At 34.1% G+C, this 14,566-nt stretch overlaps 1 protein-coding gene across 5 annotated transcripts in view; it reads right to left on the bottom strand.

Annotated features, from left to right (window-relative positions):
- Window positions 1-14,566, bottom strand: part of barr (non-SMC condensin I complex subunit H) — a 152,569-nt gene that overhangs the window by 47,117 nt on the left and 90,886 nt on the right. For all 5 annotated transcript variants that reach the window (XM_069818218.1, XM_069818222.1, XM_069818221.1 and 2 more), the window contains one exon: window positions 12,109-12,373. In XM_069818218.1, the coding sequence (XP_069674319.1) occupies window positions 12,109-12,373 (265 nt within the window). The remainder of the gene's footprint in view (window positions 1-12,108; window positions 12,374-14,566) is intronic.

The raw sequence follows: 14,566 nt of genomic DNA, 5'->3' as shown, positions 1-14,566 counted from the left end.
TTTTTAGATATTCAATGTTAAAATGTGATTCACGTGACCATTCAGTAAAGAATTCGATACTTCGATGCAAACCTATTTTTATTGAAAAGTATGATCCCTTAGCTTTAAAATAAGCCCAAGTTTAAGATTCTACCTCAATTAGAAGAGAAGTTATGAATTATTTTTGTTGACATAGTATGCGACATTTTTACATTTTTTTCTTGTATTGACAGAATTGCTGTATGGATATCGTGCATTATTGAGGGCTAACATTTTACATAATTACTTAACTTAAGGTTCTTTACCATCCCACCAAATTTAATGAAAATCTGAGGTGGTCGGGTTGAAAAGTCCACTTTTTTGTGTTGATTTGACATGGAATGCCCCAGTTGGTTATAAATTTTGGAGTGACAGAATATTAGAAACAATAAAAAAAATATTTAGAGGATATTTAAGCATAATAGCAGTTTATTCACCTGTAGATGGAAAAGACAATGAAAGCACAATGTTTTATAATGATCTCCAGAAAGTTACAGAAGGTATACCAAAGAATGATTATTTAATGGTTATGGGAGATCTAAACGCTGATCTAGGTAATAATAAAATATAATTTCATGTCGGGCCATATGATGAAGAAAAATCATGTAAAAATGGATAAAAATTAATAGATTTTGTGACATATAATAAACCCAGGATAATGAATACCTTCTTTAAACATAAAGATTCACATAAATATACATGGTCTGCACGAAGACAAACCTCATTAATAGATTAAATTATAACTACTATAAAATTAACAGAAACTCTTCTGGATATACGAGTGTTTAGAAGTTTTAAATTGAATCAGACCATTACTTAGTAGTTGCTCCTGCACGTTTTCGACCAAAATGGTTTAAAAGTTGTAAGAAGGCCACTATCAACAAGACTAAGAAAGGCTTAGCTCAAAATCATTACAAAGTTTCACTTTTGAATAACTACAGTATTAAATGGCTTTATGAAAAGAGAATTAATGAAAAACTTAATGTAACAGACAGCAGAACAGTGGAGGGAGAATGGAAATTTCTACAAAGCATTTTGCATGAGGCTGTTAAAGAATCTCTTGCTTTTAAGCGAAAATGAACCAGAAAACATGGAATCAGGAATTGGGATGAAGAACTTGGCAAAATTAGAGAAGAAAAACGAATGGCTTTTAAATGATTTCTAAACACAAGTAAAATTGAAGATGAGATCAATTATAAACACAAAAAGCAGTAACCAAAAGAGAAGTTAGAAAAGTCATAGAAGTAACTGGAGTAAGTTTGTCTCAGATTTAGAAACTGATTTAACAAGACCTAATCCTAAAACTTACAAATTTTTAAAATTTCTGAATTATGATGTTAAAGAGACTGCCAAAATTGAAGTAACTGATAAAAATATATGGATAAAATATTTTGAGCAATTATGGAATAATGAGACATTACTTGGTAATTGTCCAACTTCAAATAATGATCATCATGAATACTTTACCATAGATGAATTATGTTCTAAAGCAGTGCAAGAACAACAAAGCTCCAGGATGTGACAATGTTAATATGGAACGTTAGAAGTATACCAACAGTGAATTCAAAACACGACTATTAACATTATATAACAGAATTTTAGATGGAGAAAGCTCCCATGATATTTGGCATAAGGCTCTGGTAATACCAATTTTTTAAGAAGGAGATAGGAATGAATGTGAAAATTATAGATGTATTAAACTTCTAAATTCAGGATATGAAATTTACACAAAATGTTTAAAAGAAAAATTATATAGATTTTATGAAATCAAATTAATGGAAGAATAAAATGGATTCCGAAAAGATAGATCATGTGCTGATGGGTACGTTACTCTAAAAATGATAATAGAAAAACAAAGAGAGTTTAATAGAGAGACATATTTGGCTTTCATCGATTTTAAAAAGGCTTTTGATAAAGTTAGTAGAAAAAAATTATTTGAAATCCTGAAAGAAGATCATGTTCCAAACCGATTAATAAATGCAACCTATAATTTATATTGCGGAAATTATATTTCAGTATGTACTGGAAACACTCAAACTGAGTGAAAATCAATTAATCAAGGTGTCCATCAAGGTTGTAGCCTATTCCCATTAGTATATATATATATATATATATATATATATATATATATATATATATACAGGGTGTTTAAAAAATACGGGGCATAATTTCAGGTACGTATTTCCCACATGTAGACAATCAAAATAGTTCATTACAACATGTGTCCGGAAATGCTTCATTTCCGAGTTATGGCCTTCACAACATTGAAATTCACCAGAACGTTTTTCTTTCCGCAGGTCGTTGTCATTTCAGAAGATGTTCAAAATGTCCACCTCCTGCTTGAATACAGACCTCACATCGATGTCTCATTGACCTGCGAACACGATCCCAAACTCCAAGAGTATTGCGTATGTACTCAGAACATGCCACAATTCAATTCCGAAGGGATTCCAAATCAGGCACCGGAGACGAATAAACCAATGATTTTAAATGGCCCCACAAGTAGAAATCGAGAGGGTTCAGATCAGGTGAGCGTGGAGGCCAAGCAATTGGGCCACCTCTACCTATCCATCGATCACGAAACCTTCGATCCAAGTACCAGCGAGCCGTACGACTGAAGTGTGCAGGAGCGCCATCATGCAAGAAGTGAATGTGTTGACGATTGATCAGTGGAGTGTCTTCTAAAACATGAGGTATGGTGTTTTCCAGGAAGTTTGTGTACGCCTGCCCCGTTAAGTCTGTTTACAAGTACATGGGGTCCAACTAATCGATCACCAATGATACCGGCCCACATGTTGAGGGAGAACCGCACCTGGTGATGAGATGGAATAGTTGCACGTGGGTTTTCATACGCCCATACATGCTGATTGTGGAAATTTGTTATGCCATCTCACGTGAACTGTGCTTCATCTGTAAATAATACTAAGGCAGGAAAGTTCGGATTTACACCACACTGCTGCAAGAACCACTGACAGAACCTAACTCGTGCAGGGTAATCTGCTGGTGACAGGGCCTGCACACGTTGCAAACGATAAGGATATAATTAATACTCTTTCAACAGTCTCCAGACAGTCGTATGAGGAACACTGACTTGCAACACTACCCTTCGAGTGCTGATCGAAGGAGTCATGTTCACAGCCTCCAGAATCTCCTCCTGTACTTCTGGAGTTGTAGATCTTGGTCGTCCCCTTCCCAAACCAGGAGAGTTAAATTTTCCATACTCGCACAGACGGTAATGGAGACGTACAAATGTCTTCCGATCTGGACATTGTCGCTGTGGGTACCTCTCCTGGTACAAACGACGAGCCAACGCAGCATTGCCGTCCGCCTTACCGTACATGAAGTGTATCTCTGCCAGCTCTTGATTTGAATACATGTCGCACAGTCTAACGCCTACACAACACTGAATGTAACCTTCACCTCGGAATGAACTGTCAGAGTGCCCTCTTAATGTCTCCTTTGACGACAACAACCTGTGGAAAGAAGAAAAACGTTCCGGTGAATTTCAATGTTGTGAAGGCCATAACTCGGAAATAAAGCATTTCCGGACACATGTTGTAATGAACTATTTTGATTGTCTACATGTGGGAAATACGTACCTGAAATTATGCCCCGTATTTTTGAAACACCCTGTATATATATATATATATATATATATACATGGATCATATGATTAGAAACTGGAAAAGAACAAAACATGGTAATTTGAACATTAATAGAAATCATTTAAAGTTAGATATATTACTGTTTGCAATAATGTAATATTATTACCAGATTCTGAGGCTGGCCTCCAAAGTCCTGTTTTCCAATTACAACTCATTTCTGAGGAATACACATTGGAAATTTCAGTTAATAAAACTAAAGTAATGGGATTCAGCAGAAAAAGTTATCTCCGCAGCAAAATTTGCCTTCATATTAAAACTGTAGAACAGGTCTCATGTTTTAAATATTTAGGTTATCATTTGAGCTATAAACAAGAAAAAGACATTTCTACAAAATTGAATTACTTTAACTACCTACGCAATGAATACCATTAATAACATTTTCAAACCTTCTCTTGTCCAAAAAATATAAGAATTGAGAGAAAATTCAAAATTATAGACAGAAATGGAAATTTCATATACTCAGGATGCCTAGAACAAGGATACCACTCCAAGCACTAAATTATCGCCCTTTAGGAATTAGACCTTTGAGCTGCCCAATGAAACGATGGAGTGAGACTGTAACAGGCCACCAGGTTTAATACATGATAAGAAGAACAAGAAGAATCTTACAGTTCAAGTGAATACTTTGAGTTAGAGATGTCACAGTTGTTTTGAAACTGGAAAAATGAAGGACATTAACTCATCTGTAACATCCGTAACAAAATGTATAACATCCGGGACATGGAAGAAACAGCTATAAAATATTTACCGACTATGTTTTTGTGAACTAACTGGATGCCATGAGATTTGCATAGCTTTCACATGGACACTATGAGAATGAATCTCTTTTTGCTTGAGGTAGGGGCCTGTTCTTTTAATTTTTTTGTTAATAGTGTGTAAAATGAGTTCACAAATCTTTGTAACATCTGTGACGGAACCTCTTCTTTATTTTCTGCAATAATAATACATTTTATGCAAACAATTTTTTTCCTGTAAAATGATACTGATCTCCTAAATTGATTCTAATAATAAAAGTTGACACAAGTCATTTCATTTTCAATATACAAAGTTTGAAAATAGTAAAAATGTAACATCTGTGACAACTGGAATGGATGTTACCTGACTACCAGGGCTTTTAACACAGACAATCTGGTGGCTGCCGGGGATCTCAAAATGGTGACAAGAAGAAAAGTAATACCAGTAATAATAATAATAATAATAATAATAATAATAATAATAATAATAATAATAATAATAATAATAAGTGTAAGGTCAAATCAAGTATTCTACTTGAGGGATTTGGTGAAGAACTGTTTTTAGAACATGTGAGGGGTAAAAGTAGGAGGAAGAATAAAGTATATAAGATTTGCTGCTGATATGGTATTGTTAGCAGAAGAGGAGACGATGTTAAGAGATATGCTACTGGAGCTAAATGACAGCTGTGAGCGGTATGGGATGAAGATAAATGCAAACAAGACGAAGACCATGGTTGTCACAAGAAAAATAAAGGTAAACTTGCGAATTTTAAATGTGGCAGTAGAGCAAGTGATCAGCTTCAAATACTTGGAATGTACTATAAGCAGTAACATGAGCTGCAGCCAGGAAGTCAAAAGGATAGCAATGGCAAAGGAAGCTTTTAATAGAGAAAGGAGCATCTTCTGCAGACGGCTAAGGAAGAGACTAATGAATAGCTTTGTGTGGAGTGTGGCATTGCATGGGGCAGAAACATGGACATTACGATGAAATGAAGAGAAACGAATAGAAGCATTTTAAATGTGGATATGGAGAAGAATGGAGCATGTAAAGTGGACAGACAGAATAAGAAATGAAGTTGTGTTGGAAAGAGTAGGTGAAGAAAAACTGATGCTGAAACTGATCAGAAAGCGAAAAAGGAATTGGTTGGGTCACTGACTGAAAAGAAACTGCCTAATGAAGGATGCACTAGAAGGAATCATGAACGGGAGAAGAGTTTGAGGCAGAAGAAGATATCAGATGATAGACGACATTAAGATGTGTGGATCATATGTGGAGACTAAGAGGAAGGCAAAAAATAGAAAAGTTTGGAAAATGCTAGGTTTGCAGTGAAAGACCTCCCCATGGGCAGAACATGCATGTATGTATGTATGTATCAAGTATTAATTTTTGAAGTAAAACTTTAATCACTCAACAATAATTGTTATTCTGTCCTTCCTGGTTTGACTACAGTACTCTTCCTCAGCTATACCCATGTGCTTCCTATTTCTCTTTCACTCTCTTATCCAAATACTGCTTGAAGTGCAGCTTGGGAAGTCTGCGGATTTTCAGTTCTCATGCATGCTTTTTTCCTCTTATTTTACAACCATTACAACTGACGTAAAAATGGTCATTCAAATAATTTACATTTTAATAATTATTTTTATAAATTATAATATTACACCAAAGATGCTAGATTCCTTTATTTTGTGTGTGTGTGTGTATCGAAGTACTGTCATAGAATAATGTTTAATAAAATTGTATCTAACAATTGTTACAACAATGGATTTCACCATCATACGCTACAAAATGTTCAACAGCATTCACTCGACATTCAAACATAAGTTATCATGTTAGTGAGTCTACTGTAAGTTACTATTTTTTTTTTTGTATGAATGTGAGTGTGATTGCGAATATACCGACTTATTAATTAAACAATCGAATAAAAATTACAATATATCAAGATTGTTGCTAGGCAGAAACCTGAACACATGTTTCAATGTCACTTTGTTGACAAAGTAACCACGACATCTACATACGAGCCCAACCAAAAAACACTAAGAACTGCTAAAGAGTAAACAATGAATTTAATTATTAGCACTCCTCTCTGTTAACTTACCATTAGTAATGAGGTGTTTTGAAAGTAGCTGTGCTAAGCAAAATAAAGCTAAAGGATGAGAAGAAAGTGTTAAGAAAATTTCGAAACTACAGTGAAACCTCGATAAGATGCTCAAGGAACTGCATAAAATTAGCGTATTAAAAAGGACTGCGTATTGGCGAAAGTGGGTAATTTTTTTATTTTAATTTTTTTTTTTTAATTTTAACACAAAGTTATGAATCAGCATAAACATTTTTTTGAAGAAATTTAAGGAAAATATTGTAATTATGCAGGATAAAAGATTATTTTATTTTCTTTCCTTTCAGAAAATGTCATAACAAAATACACTGTATTAAAAATTAAAGTGCCCCTTTATTTAAAAAAAAAGGGTAAAAAATGGTTTTCTGTGTTGCACTTAATCCAGTACCCTATGAATAATTGCATTTTTCACACGATTTAAATCAGAAGTTACATCAGTAATTTGACTACTAGAAACATTAATGAATCTATGAATCACAGACACTGCTGCAAGAGCTTTGTTGCGAGAAGGATTTGGAATGTCTACCGCTTCCACTTCCTTTTTGTCAAGTCTTCACTGACAATGTGATTTAAAACTGCCAGAAAGGACAGACTCTGAATTTGCCTCAGACTCTGAGTCTTGCAGGTACTCAAGGGTCGCATTCCATTCTACTGTATTCACCAAACAAAGACACTCACAAATCCTTGAATATGCGGACATTAACGTTAAATGTAGAAGTCTAGGAAAATTTTCTCAGTATCCTTTAAAGTTTTTAGAATTTTCAGCAGATGAAAGAGTGTATTAAATGGGATGATGAATGTATTAAGCGGTGGATTTTACATGGTTTTATATAGAGATATCAAGGGACAGGACAAAAAGAGCATATAATGCGGAATAGGGTAACAAATGGGGGTGTATTATCAGGGTTTCACGTAATTACATTTCAGTTCCACTGGTAACAAAAAAAGAAATTGGAAATGATAATATGAATAAGTGAAATTTCTGGCCCCTATCTTCGAGTTGGAAAATGCTATGAAAATTTCTCTGATATTGTTTGTGATCAAAGCATCTGCAGAGAATGTATTTTTCAAGTTAAAATTAATAAATTAATTTTATTAGAAACTGCATTGCACAACCAATAAGTAACTACGGAAATTCATGCAATTGCATGTTTTTATTGATTTGGTATATTGACCAATTACAAGTGGAATTTTGCTGATCATAATTTTTACGTTTGAATGAAGGCAACTTTATTTTGTATATTTAAATTTATATATTAACAACCCCCCCCCATTTATTACCTAATTTTTTTATTTCTCTGATAAAAATAATTATTTCCAAGCAATATAAAAAATATGTGAGAAATAAATTCCAATAATTAGTTCATTACTGTTGAGCAATAAAATTGCTATGACAATAGATACTTCTCCCTAGTGTATAAGTAGTCATTTTCCACTTCAACATGAGGCTTGGACACCTATAACAAGTCATGTATTAAGGTCATGAAATTGTTACGACGACATTGCTAATGTCCCTGATTTCAATGAAACAAAACAATGTATTCAAACACCTGTGCCAGTGGAATTACATGGTATGCAAATTTTCATTATAACAAGTTCCCTGCACAACCACGCTTAGAAGCATGCACTGGTCACATCATTGTGATGTCAAGAGATCTTTCTGGATGTGTGTAAAATAATAAATTTATATAAAAATAGATTCAATAAAAATGATGATGGCTTAATGACAATTGTTACTCTAAATTATTATTTTCATTTATATAATATTATTACACCAAATAAACCTATAGAGTGTATTTTTAGTGCATACATTCGTACTTCAATTTTAATGCATATTTCAACAGTTTTCACTGCATAGTTTCATGCATATTTTCAGGTCTTTTAGTGCATGAAATTCCGTGATCTATTAATGGGTACTGAACATGAAATTTTGGCAGAGATTAATTTTGAAGATACAATTTACGATTCTGTCTTCTCAGAGTACCAAAAAAGTTCGTCTCTAAAGTATAGAGACTAATATTTATGAAAAGAGTGTTAATAAATGTATGACTGAGTGGAATTCGTCCCTCTGTTCAACATCAAATAGGTAAGTTATTTTATTATTATTATTATTATTATTATTATTGCTATTATTTTTTATTTCCTACTCAAGGGGCCCAATTATTACTTTCGCTAAGGGGCCATACCATTTCTTCCTGCTGACTACTGCTGTAATACAGTGTCAGAGGTTTAACAATCCTGCTACAAGCGGAGGACAAAATGGAAAAGTTTCTAATGGTACGAATTCATTTCAGTGTATTCATTTTTGCTGCACTGTTTGTCACAGCTATAGTCAAGTGTTAAATATAATTTTAAATCTGCATTTGGTCTTCAATAGACAATGTATTATATACGAATATGCTGTTGCTATTAAATTCCACAGAGAAAATTTGATAATATACTTATAACTAAGGACCGGATTTATAGGTTTTTTTCCTACTTTTTCCCTTACTTTTAAACTCATAATTTCTTAGATAATTTTCCACATCATGGTCATTCACTCATTGTGTTTTACCCAAGGGCAGGTCTTTCACTGCAAAACTCAGCTTTCTCCAATCTCTCCTATTTTCTGCCTTCCTCTTTGTCTCCTTGTATGATCCATATATCTTAATGTCGTCTATCATCTGATTTCTTATGCCCAGAACTCTTTTCCCATTCATCATTCCTCTCAGTGAATCCTTCAGTAGGCAGTTTCTTCTCACCCAGTGACCCAACCAATTCCTTTTTCTCTTCCTGATCAGTTATAGCATCATCCTTTCTTCACCCACTTTTTCCAACACAGTTTCATTTTTTATTCTGTCTGTCCCCTTCACATATTCCATTCTTTTCCAAATCCACATTTCAAATGCTTCTAGTTGCTTCTCTTCACTTCGTCATAACGTCCATGGTTCTGCCCCATACAATGCCACACTCCATACAAAGCACCTCACTAGTTTCTTCCTTAGTTCTTTTTCCAGAAGTCTATAAAAAGCTTCCTTGGCCATTGCTGTCCTCCTTTTGACTTCCTGGCAGCAATTCATGTTACTGCTTATAGTAACCCCAAATATATGAAGCCATCCACTTGCTCTACTGCCTCATTTAGAATTCGCAAGTTTACCTTCTTTATTTTTTTCCTATGACCATACCATGATCTTCATCTTGTTTGCATTTATCTTCATCCCATACTGCTTACAGCTGTCATTTAGCTCCAGTAGCACAGCCCTTATCATCTCCTCCTCTGCTAACAACACCATATCATCAGCAACTGTTATGCACTTTATCCTTCTTCCTCCTACTGTCACTCCTCCCATATTCTAAAAATAGTTCTTCATTAAATCCTCCAAGTAGATGTTGAACAGGGTAGGTGATAATGGGCATCCTTGATGTACTCCTCTTTCTGTTTCACTTCCTTCTACATTTCTTCTCCTGTCCTGACTTTGACTCGTTTCATATAAAGATTCTGAACAGCCTTCTCTCTTTTCAATCCACACCTATTTTCTTTAGGATCCCCATCAGTTTATTCCAATTCACTCTGTCAAAAGTCTTTTCTAGGTCCACAAATAGTACACAAATACACAAATCATGGCCATAAGAGTCATATTGTCATATATGCAAATTCTGTTGAACCTAAAAAAATCTAAATTGAACTTCAAGAACTTACTGTAAGTAAATCCATGGCGCTACAGTCCATGAAGGGCCAAGACCAATCAGCCGGCTGCTGGCCTCACGTCCACATGCCGAAGCAGAGGTGGACGATCATCCACCAGTATGGAGGTATCGTGTGGTTAGCAAGATGATCCCCCCCAGCCGTTATAGCTCGTTTGCGAAACCGGATTTTTGCTACCTATCGTAGCTCCCCAAGAAGAACTGTGTTTTATATAAATATATTCAGAAATTTCAATACACCTTATAATTTTTAGAGGCTTCACCCTCTGAAGGGCACTGATTGGGACTGTATGTATCTTGGAATTTCCACTGATTGCAGATATGACTTGCCAGTGGAAGGGTTGAACTTTCTCTTTAGGTGAATGAACTGTGAATAAGTTGTATTATTGCAATTCATTAAGGGTTCGGGCATGTTCCCTGATAGAAGACTGTGACCTTGGATATGTGGGTATGAGTTGTGAGTTTTTCTGAGGTTTCTGTGCTTCTAGCTTTTGTGCTTCGTTAAGCTATGACAAAACAAATGAAATCACATTCATTGCGACAGTGGATTGGAAATGATTTCATCTTTACCAACGAAGGAAAAGGAATATTATTTAAAATTTACTGTACGTGTACATTTTTAACATGACACTCGGGAGGAAATTAAATGCAGAATAAATATGGGAAATGCCTGTTATTATTCGGTTGAGAAGGTTTCGCCATCCAGTCTGCTCTCAAAAAAATCTTAAAGTTAGAATTTATAAAACAGTATGGTTGTGAAACTTGGACTCTCACTTTGAGAGAGGAACAGAGATTAAGGGTATTTGAGAATAAGGTTCTCAGGAAAATATTTGGGGCTAAAAGGGATGAAGTTACAGGAGAATGGAGAAAGTTACACAATGCAGAACTGCAAGCAATGTATTCTTCACCTGACATAATTATGAACATTAAATCCAGATGTTTGAGATGGGCGGAGCATGTAGCACGTATGAGCGGATCGAGAAATGGATACAGAGTGTTCGTTGGGAGGCCAGAGGGAAAAAGACCTTTGGGGAGGCCAAGACGTAGATGGGAGGATGATATTAAAATAGATTTGAGGGAGGTGGGATATGATGAGACTGGATTAATCTTGCACAGGATAGGGACCGATGGCGGGCTTAAGTGAGGGCGGCAATGAACCTGTAGGTTCCTTAAGTAAGTAAGTACATTTTTAACAATCAGGAAAATTTTGTGACCCCTTCAACAGTTAAAAAAAAACCTATTTCATCTATTCAAATAACCTTAAATGGACTTCTTAAAAACCTAAAAATCCGGTCCCTACTTATAAGAATTTCGTATTTACGATTAAATTTTTATATGGTACTTCTAACTTCATTATTGAAATCAGCCCCTCTGATTTGGTAAAACTCATCTACTTTAATTCAATAGTAAGAAAAGAAGTTTTTGTTTGTTCCTAAATGCTACTATTTTTAATCTGTATTTAATTAGAACATAGACATCACATTTCTTAAAAATCTTGATGTCTGCACAAGGAAGGCCAGATATAAAATACATACATTCAGAAATAAATGTTAATCCCATTAATAATTGCATTAAAGAATGGAGTAATACTGTAAAGCTTATATGCAGAACATGTGAGGTAAAAGATTAAATAAGCACTAACTTACAAACCAAGAGAACAAGATACTGGGAAAGATGGCTTGATTTCTGAACATCTCATTTTCTAATAGAAGACGAGGAAGGGAAGAGAAGAGAAGGATGAGCAAGAAGAGATATGAAAGAAAAGTAGGATGAAGGATAAGAAAAGGGCTAAGCATTTGTTCTACAAATTAGGAGTATAACAAATTAAGATTTGTGATTCATAGCAAAAACAATATAGAAATTGTATTACACTCTTTTATCACTAGTACTTACTGTGCAAAACGCTTGATATCATAATGCATGTCAGGAGGGTGCGTATTTTTATCTGCACTCCATACTTTTTGCATTGTTCTCTTTGTTAATTTCAATATACTTGTATTCTTCTCTACAATAAATGAAATGTCATTCTTGTCCAACTCTACCAACAATTCTTTCTTCTGTCTTTGTTTTTGTTTTCTACAGGCAACCATTTCTGAACCATCTCCAGCAGTGTTTGTTGTGGCACCACTAGTGCCTGTACTGCCAAATTTGTCTGAATCTTAACATACAGATAAAAAAATATGTAATAAAAATATATAATTATGGAACACTTTGACACTGTAATGTTTACTTTGTGAACAGTACAAATTATACTGACAATGACAAACAGAACATTTTTAATCATTTAAAAAACAGAAAATCTAAATACAGTAGAATTCTGCTAATCTGAACTTATTAGAAAATTTTCAGATTATCAGACATCATTACTGGAACATAACACAACACAGAGTTACGAACTTAATGGCAGGTAGACTGTAGACCTGACTGGAAAAAATAACTGTTATACAGGGTGGACCATTTAAGTTGATAATGCGAAAAAAACCCCGAAGGGATTTAGAATTAAATGTTTCGAACAAACATTAACCGACTTTAAGGGGGAAAGCAAACTTCATTATTTGCGTTCTATTTCATGGAATTTTTAGGTCATTTGAAGGTCAATCTACTTTTTTTTAAAGGGCAGCCTATAGGTTTTTTATTCTCATTCCTCTTATAAAAATAAACAAGTTTTGTACAAACCATTTTTCAATTTAGCATGTGGTTTCAGAGAATTCGAAAAGTGAAAATTTATAAAAATAATTCATAAAATTCATAAACATCTAAAACCTCATTAGATTATTTTAATGAGAAAGTAGACCACTGCACACCAACAATCCTTAGAACAGGAAGGAGCGCATATGAAATGCTTGTGCATATACACCTGAGAGAAAAGTCTCAAGTACACATCAATATTTTCTTCAAAGAACTGAAAAGTGTACTGAGGTCGAAAGATATCACTCTAGGCATTAAAAAAAATCTATTTGAATGTTACATTTTTTAACAACATTTTAGATGCTTATGAAATGTATGATTCCCCCCCCCCCCCAAATTTTCACTTTTCAAATATTCTTCAAAATATGTGCTACATTGAAAAGTGATTTATACAAAGATTGTTTTTGTACGAGGAATGAGAATAAAAAATATATCGACTTTCAAATGACAATGAAAACACAAATAATGCAATTTGCTTTGCACCTTGAAGTCAATTAACTTTAATTTAGAAGATTTCTTTCTAAAAATCACTTCATCTTTTAGATCTTTCGCATTATTAACTTAAATGATCCATCCGGTATATTTGTGCACGTGTATGTGTCCAGCTTGCTCTGGCTCTTGCAATAATGGGTGATGGGTAATATCAAAGGTGGTAGCTTCACTTTTAGTATCCCAAGGTAATGGGTTCAATTTCGTATTATATACCTATCTAAACAACGTGGCTATCTGGTTTAGCCATGAAAAGTTTGCTGAAGAAAAACATTGTGACAGCTTCATTTACCATTTTTTTTTTTTTACATATAGTAGCCTACATGGTGGTTTAAATGTTCTGAGTTGCTTAAGAAATAGCAAGTAAGCAAAAACACATTCCTGTACACTGGCTCGTTCAATAATGTGTGATGGTTAATATAAAAGATGGTGGCTTCACATTTATATAGGTGGTGGTTAGTATACCAAAACGACGACTTCAGTTTCGTATTATATACCTGTCTAAATAATGTGACTATATGGCTCAGTTGTGAAAAGTCTGCTGAAGAAAAACATTTGTTATCTTCATTTAAAGGTTTTTTTTTTTAAATATATAATATTATTATTTATTCAACTGTCCGACAAATTTGAACCTCATAAGTGACCCCAATAAGGCATCACTCATGAGGCAACTAGGCCAGGATATAATGGGGTAGGGTGGTCAGTCCCTTTCCCCCTCCATTGCATACATCGCTCACTAACTACATATTACACTAATCAGACTTCAGATATATACAAACAATTGTTCGTCCTCTGACACATCGTCCAGTGAGATGTACTGCCTGATAATTAAGGAGCGGATTTCTATGTAATTAAATATTATTTTTGCGTGTGATAAAACACAATTAACAAAGTTAAAAGTTCCGAACATGATGTTTCAAGTTTAAAACCCGAATTTTATTTCACATAAAAACACATATTTTCACAAAAAAATTATGTAAATACATATTTTCAGGAAATCTATTATAAACACATAAATCTTGAGTTTTTTTACTTAAATAATTTTTTTACAAGAACTTTTAAACATTTTAAAACTAAATCAATTATGTCACTCAGAAGTACGTTATCTTTTTAAGAATTCTTGGTTGCTTCGAGTTTCTAAGCACTGTGTGGTGTATCCGTGATCCATTTTTGT

The sequence above is a fragment of the Periplaneta americana genome, chromosome 2, assembly GCF_040183065.1.
Source record: "Periplaneta americana isolate PAMFEO1 chromosome 2, P.americana_PAMFEO1_priV1, whole genome shotgun sequence".
Classification (NCBI taxonomy): Eukaryota; Metazoa; Arthropoda; class Insecta; order Blattodea; family Blattidae; genus Periplaneta; species Periplaneta americana.
This window is presented reverse-complemented; position numbering and strand designations above follow the sequence as displayed.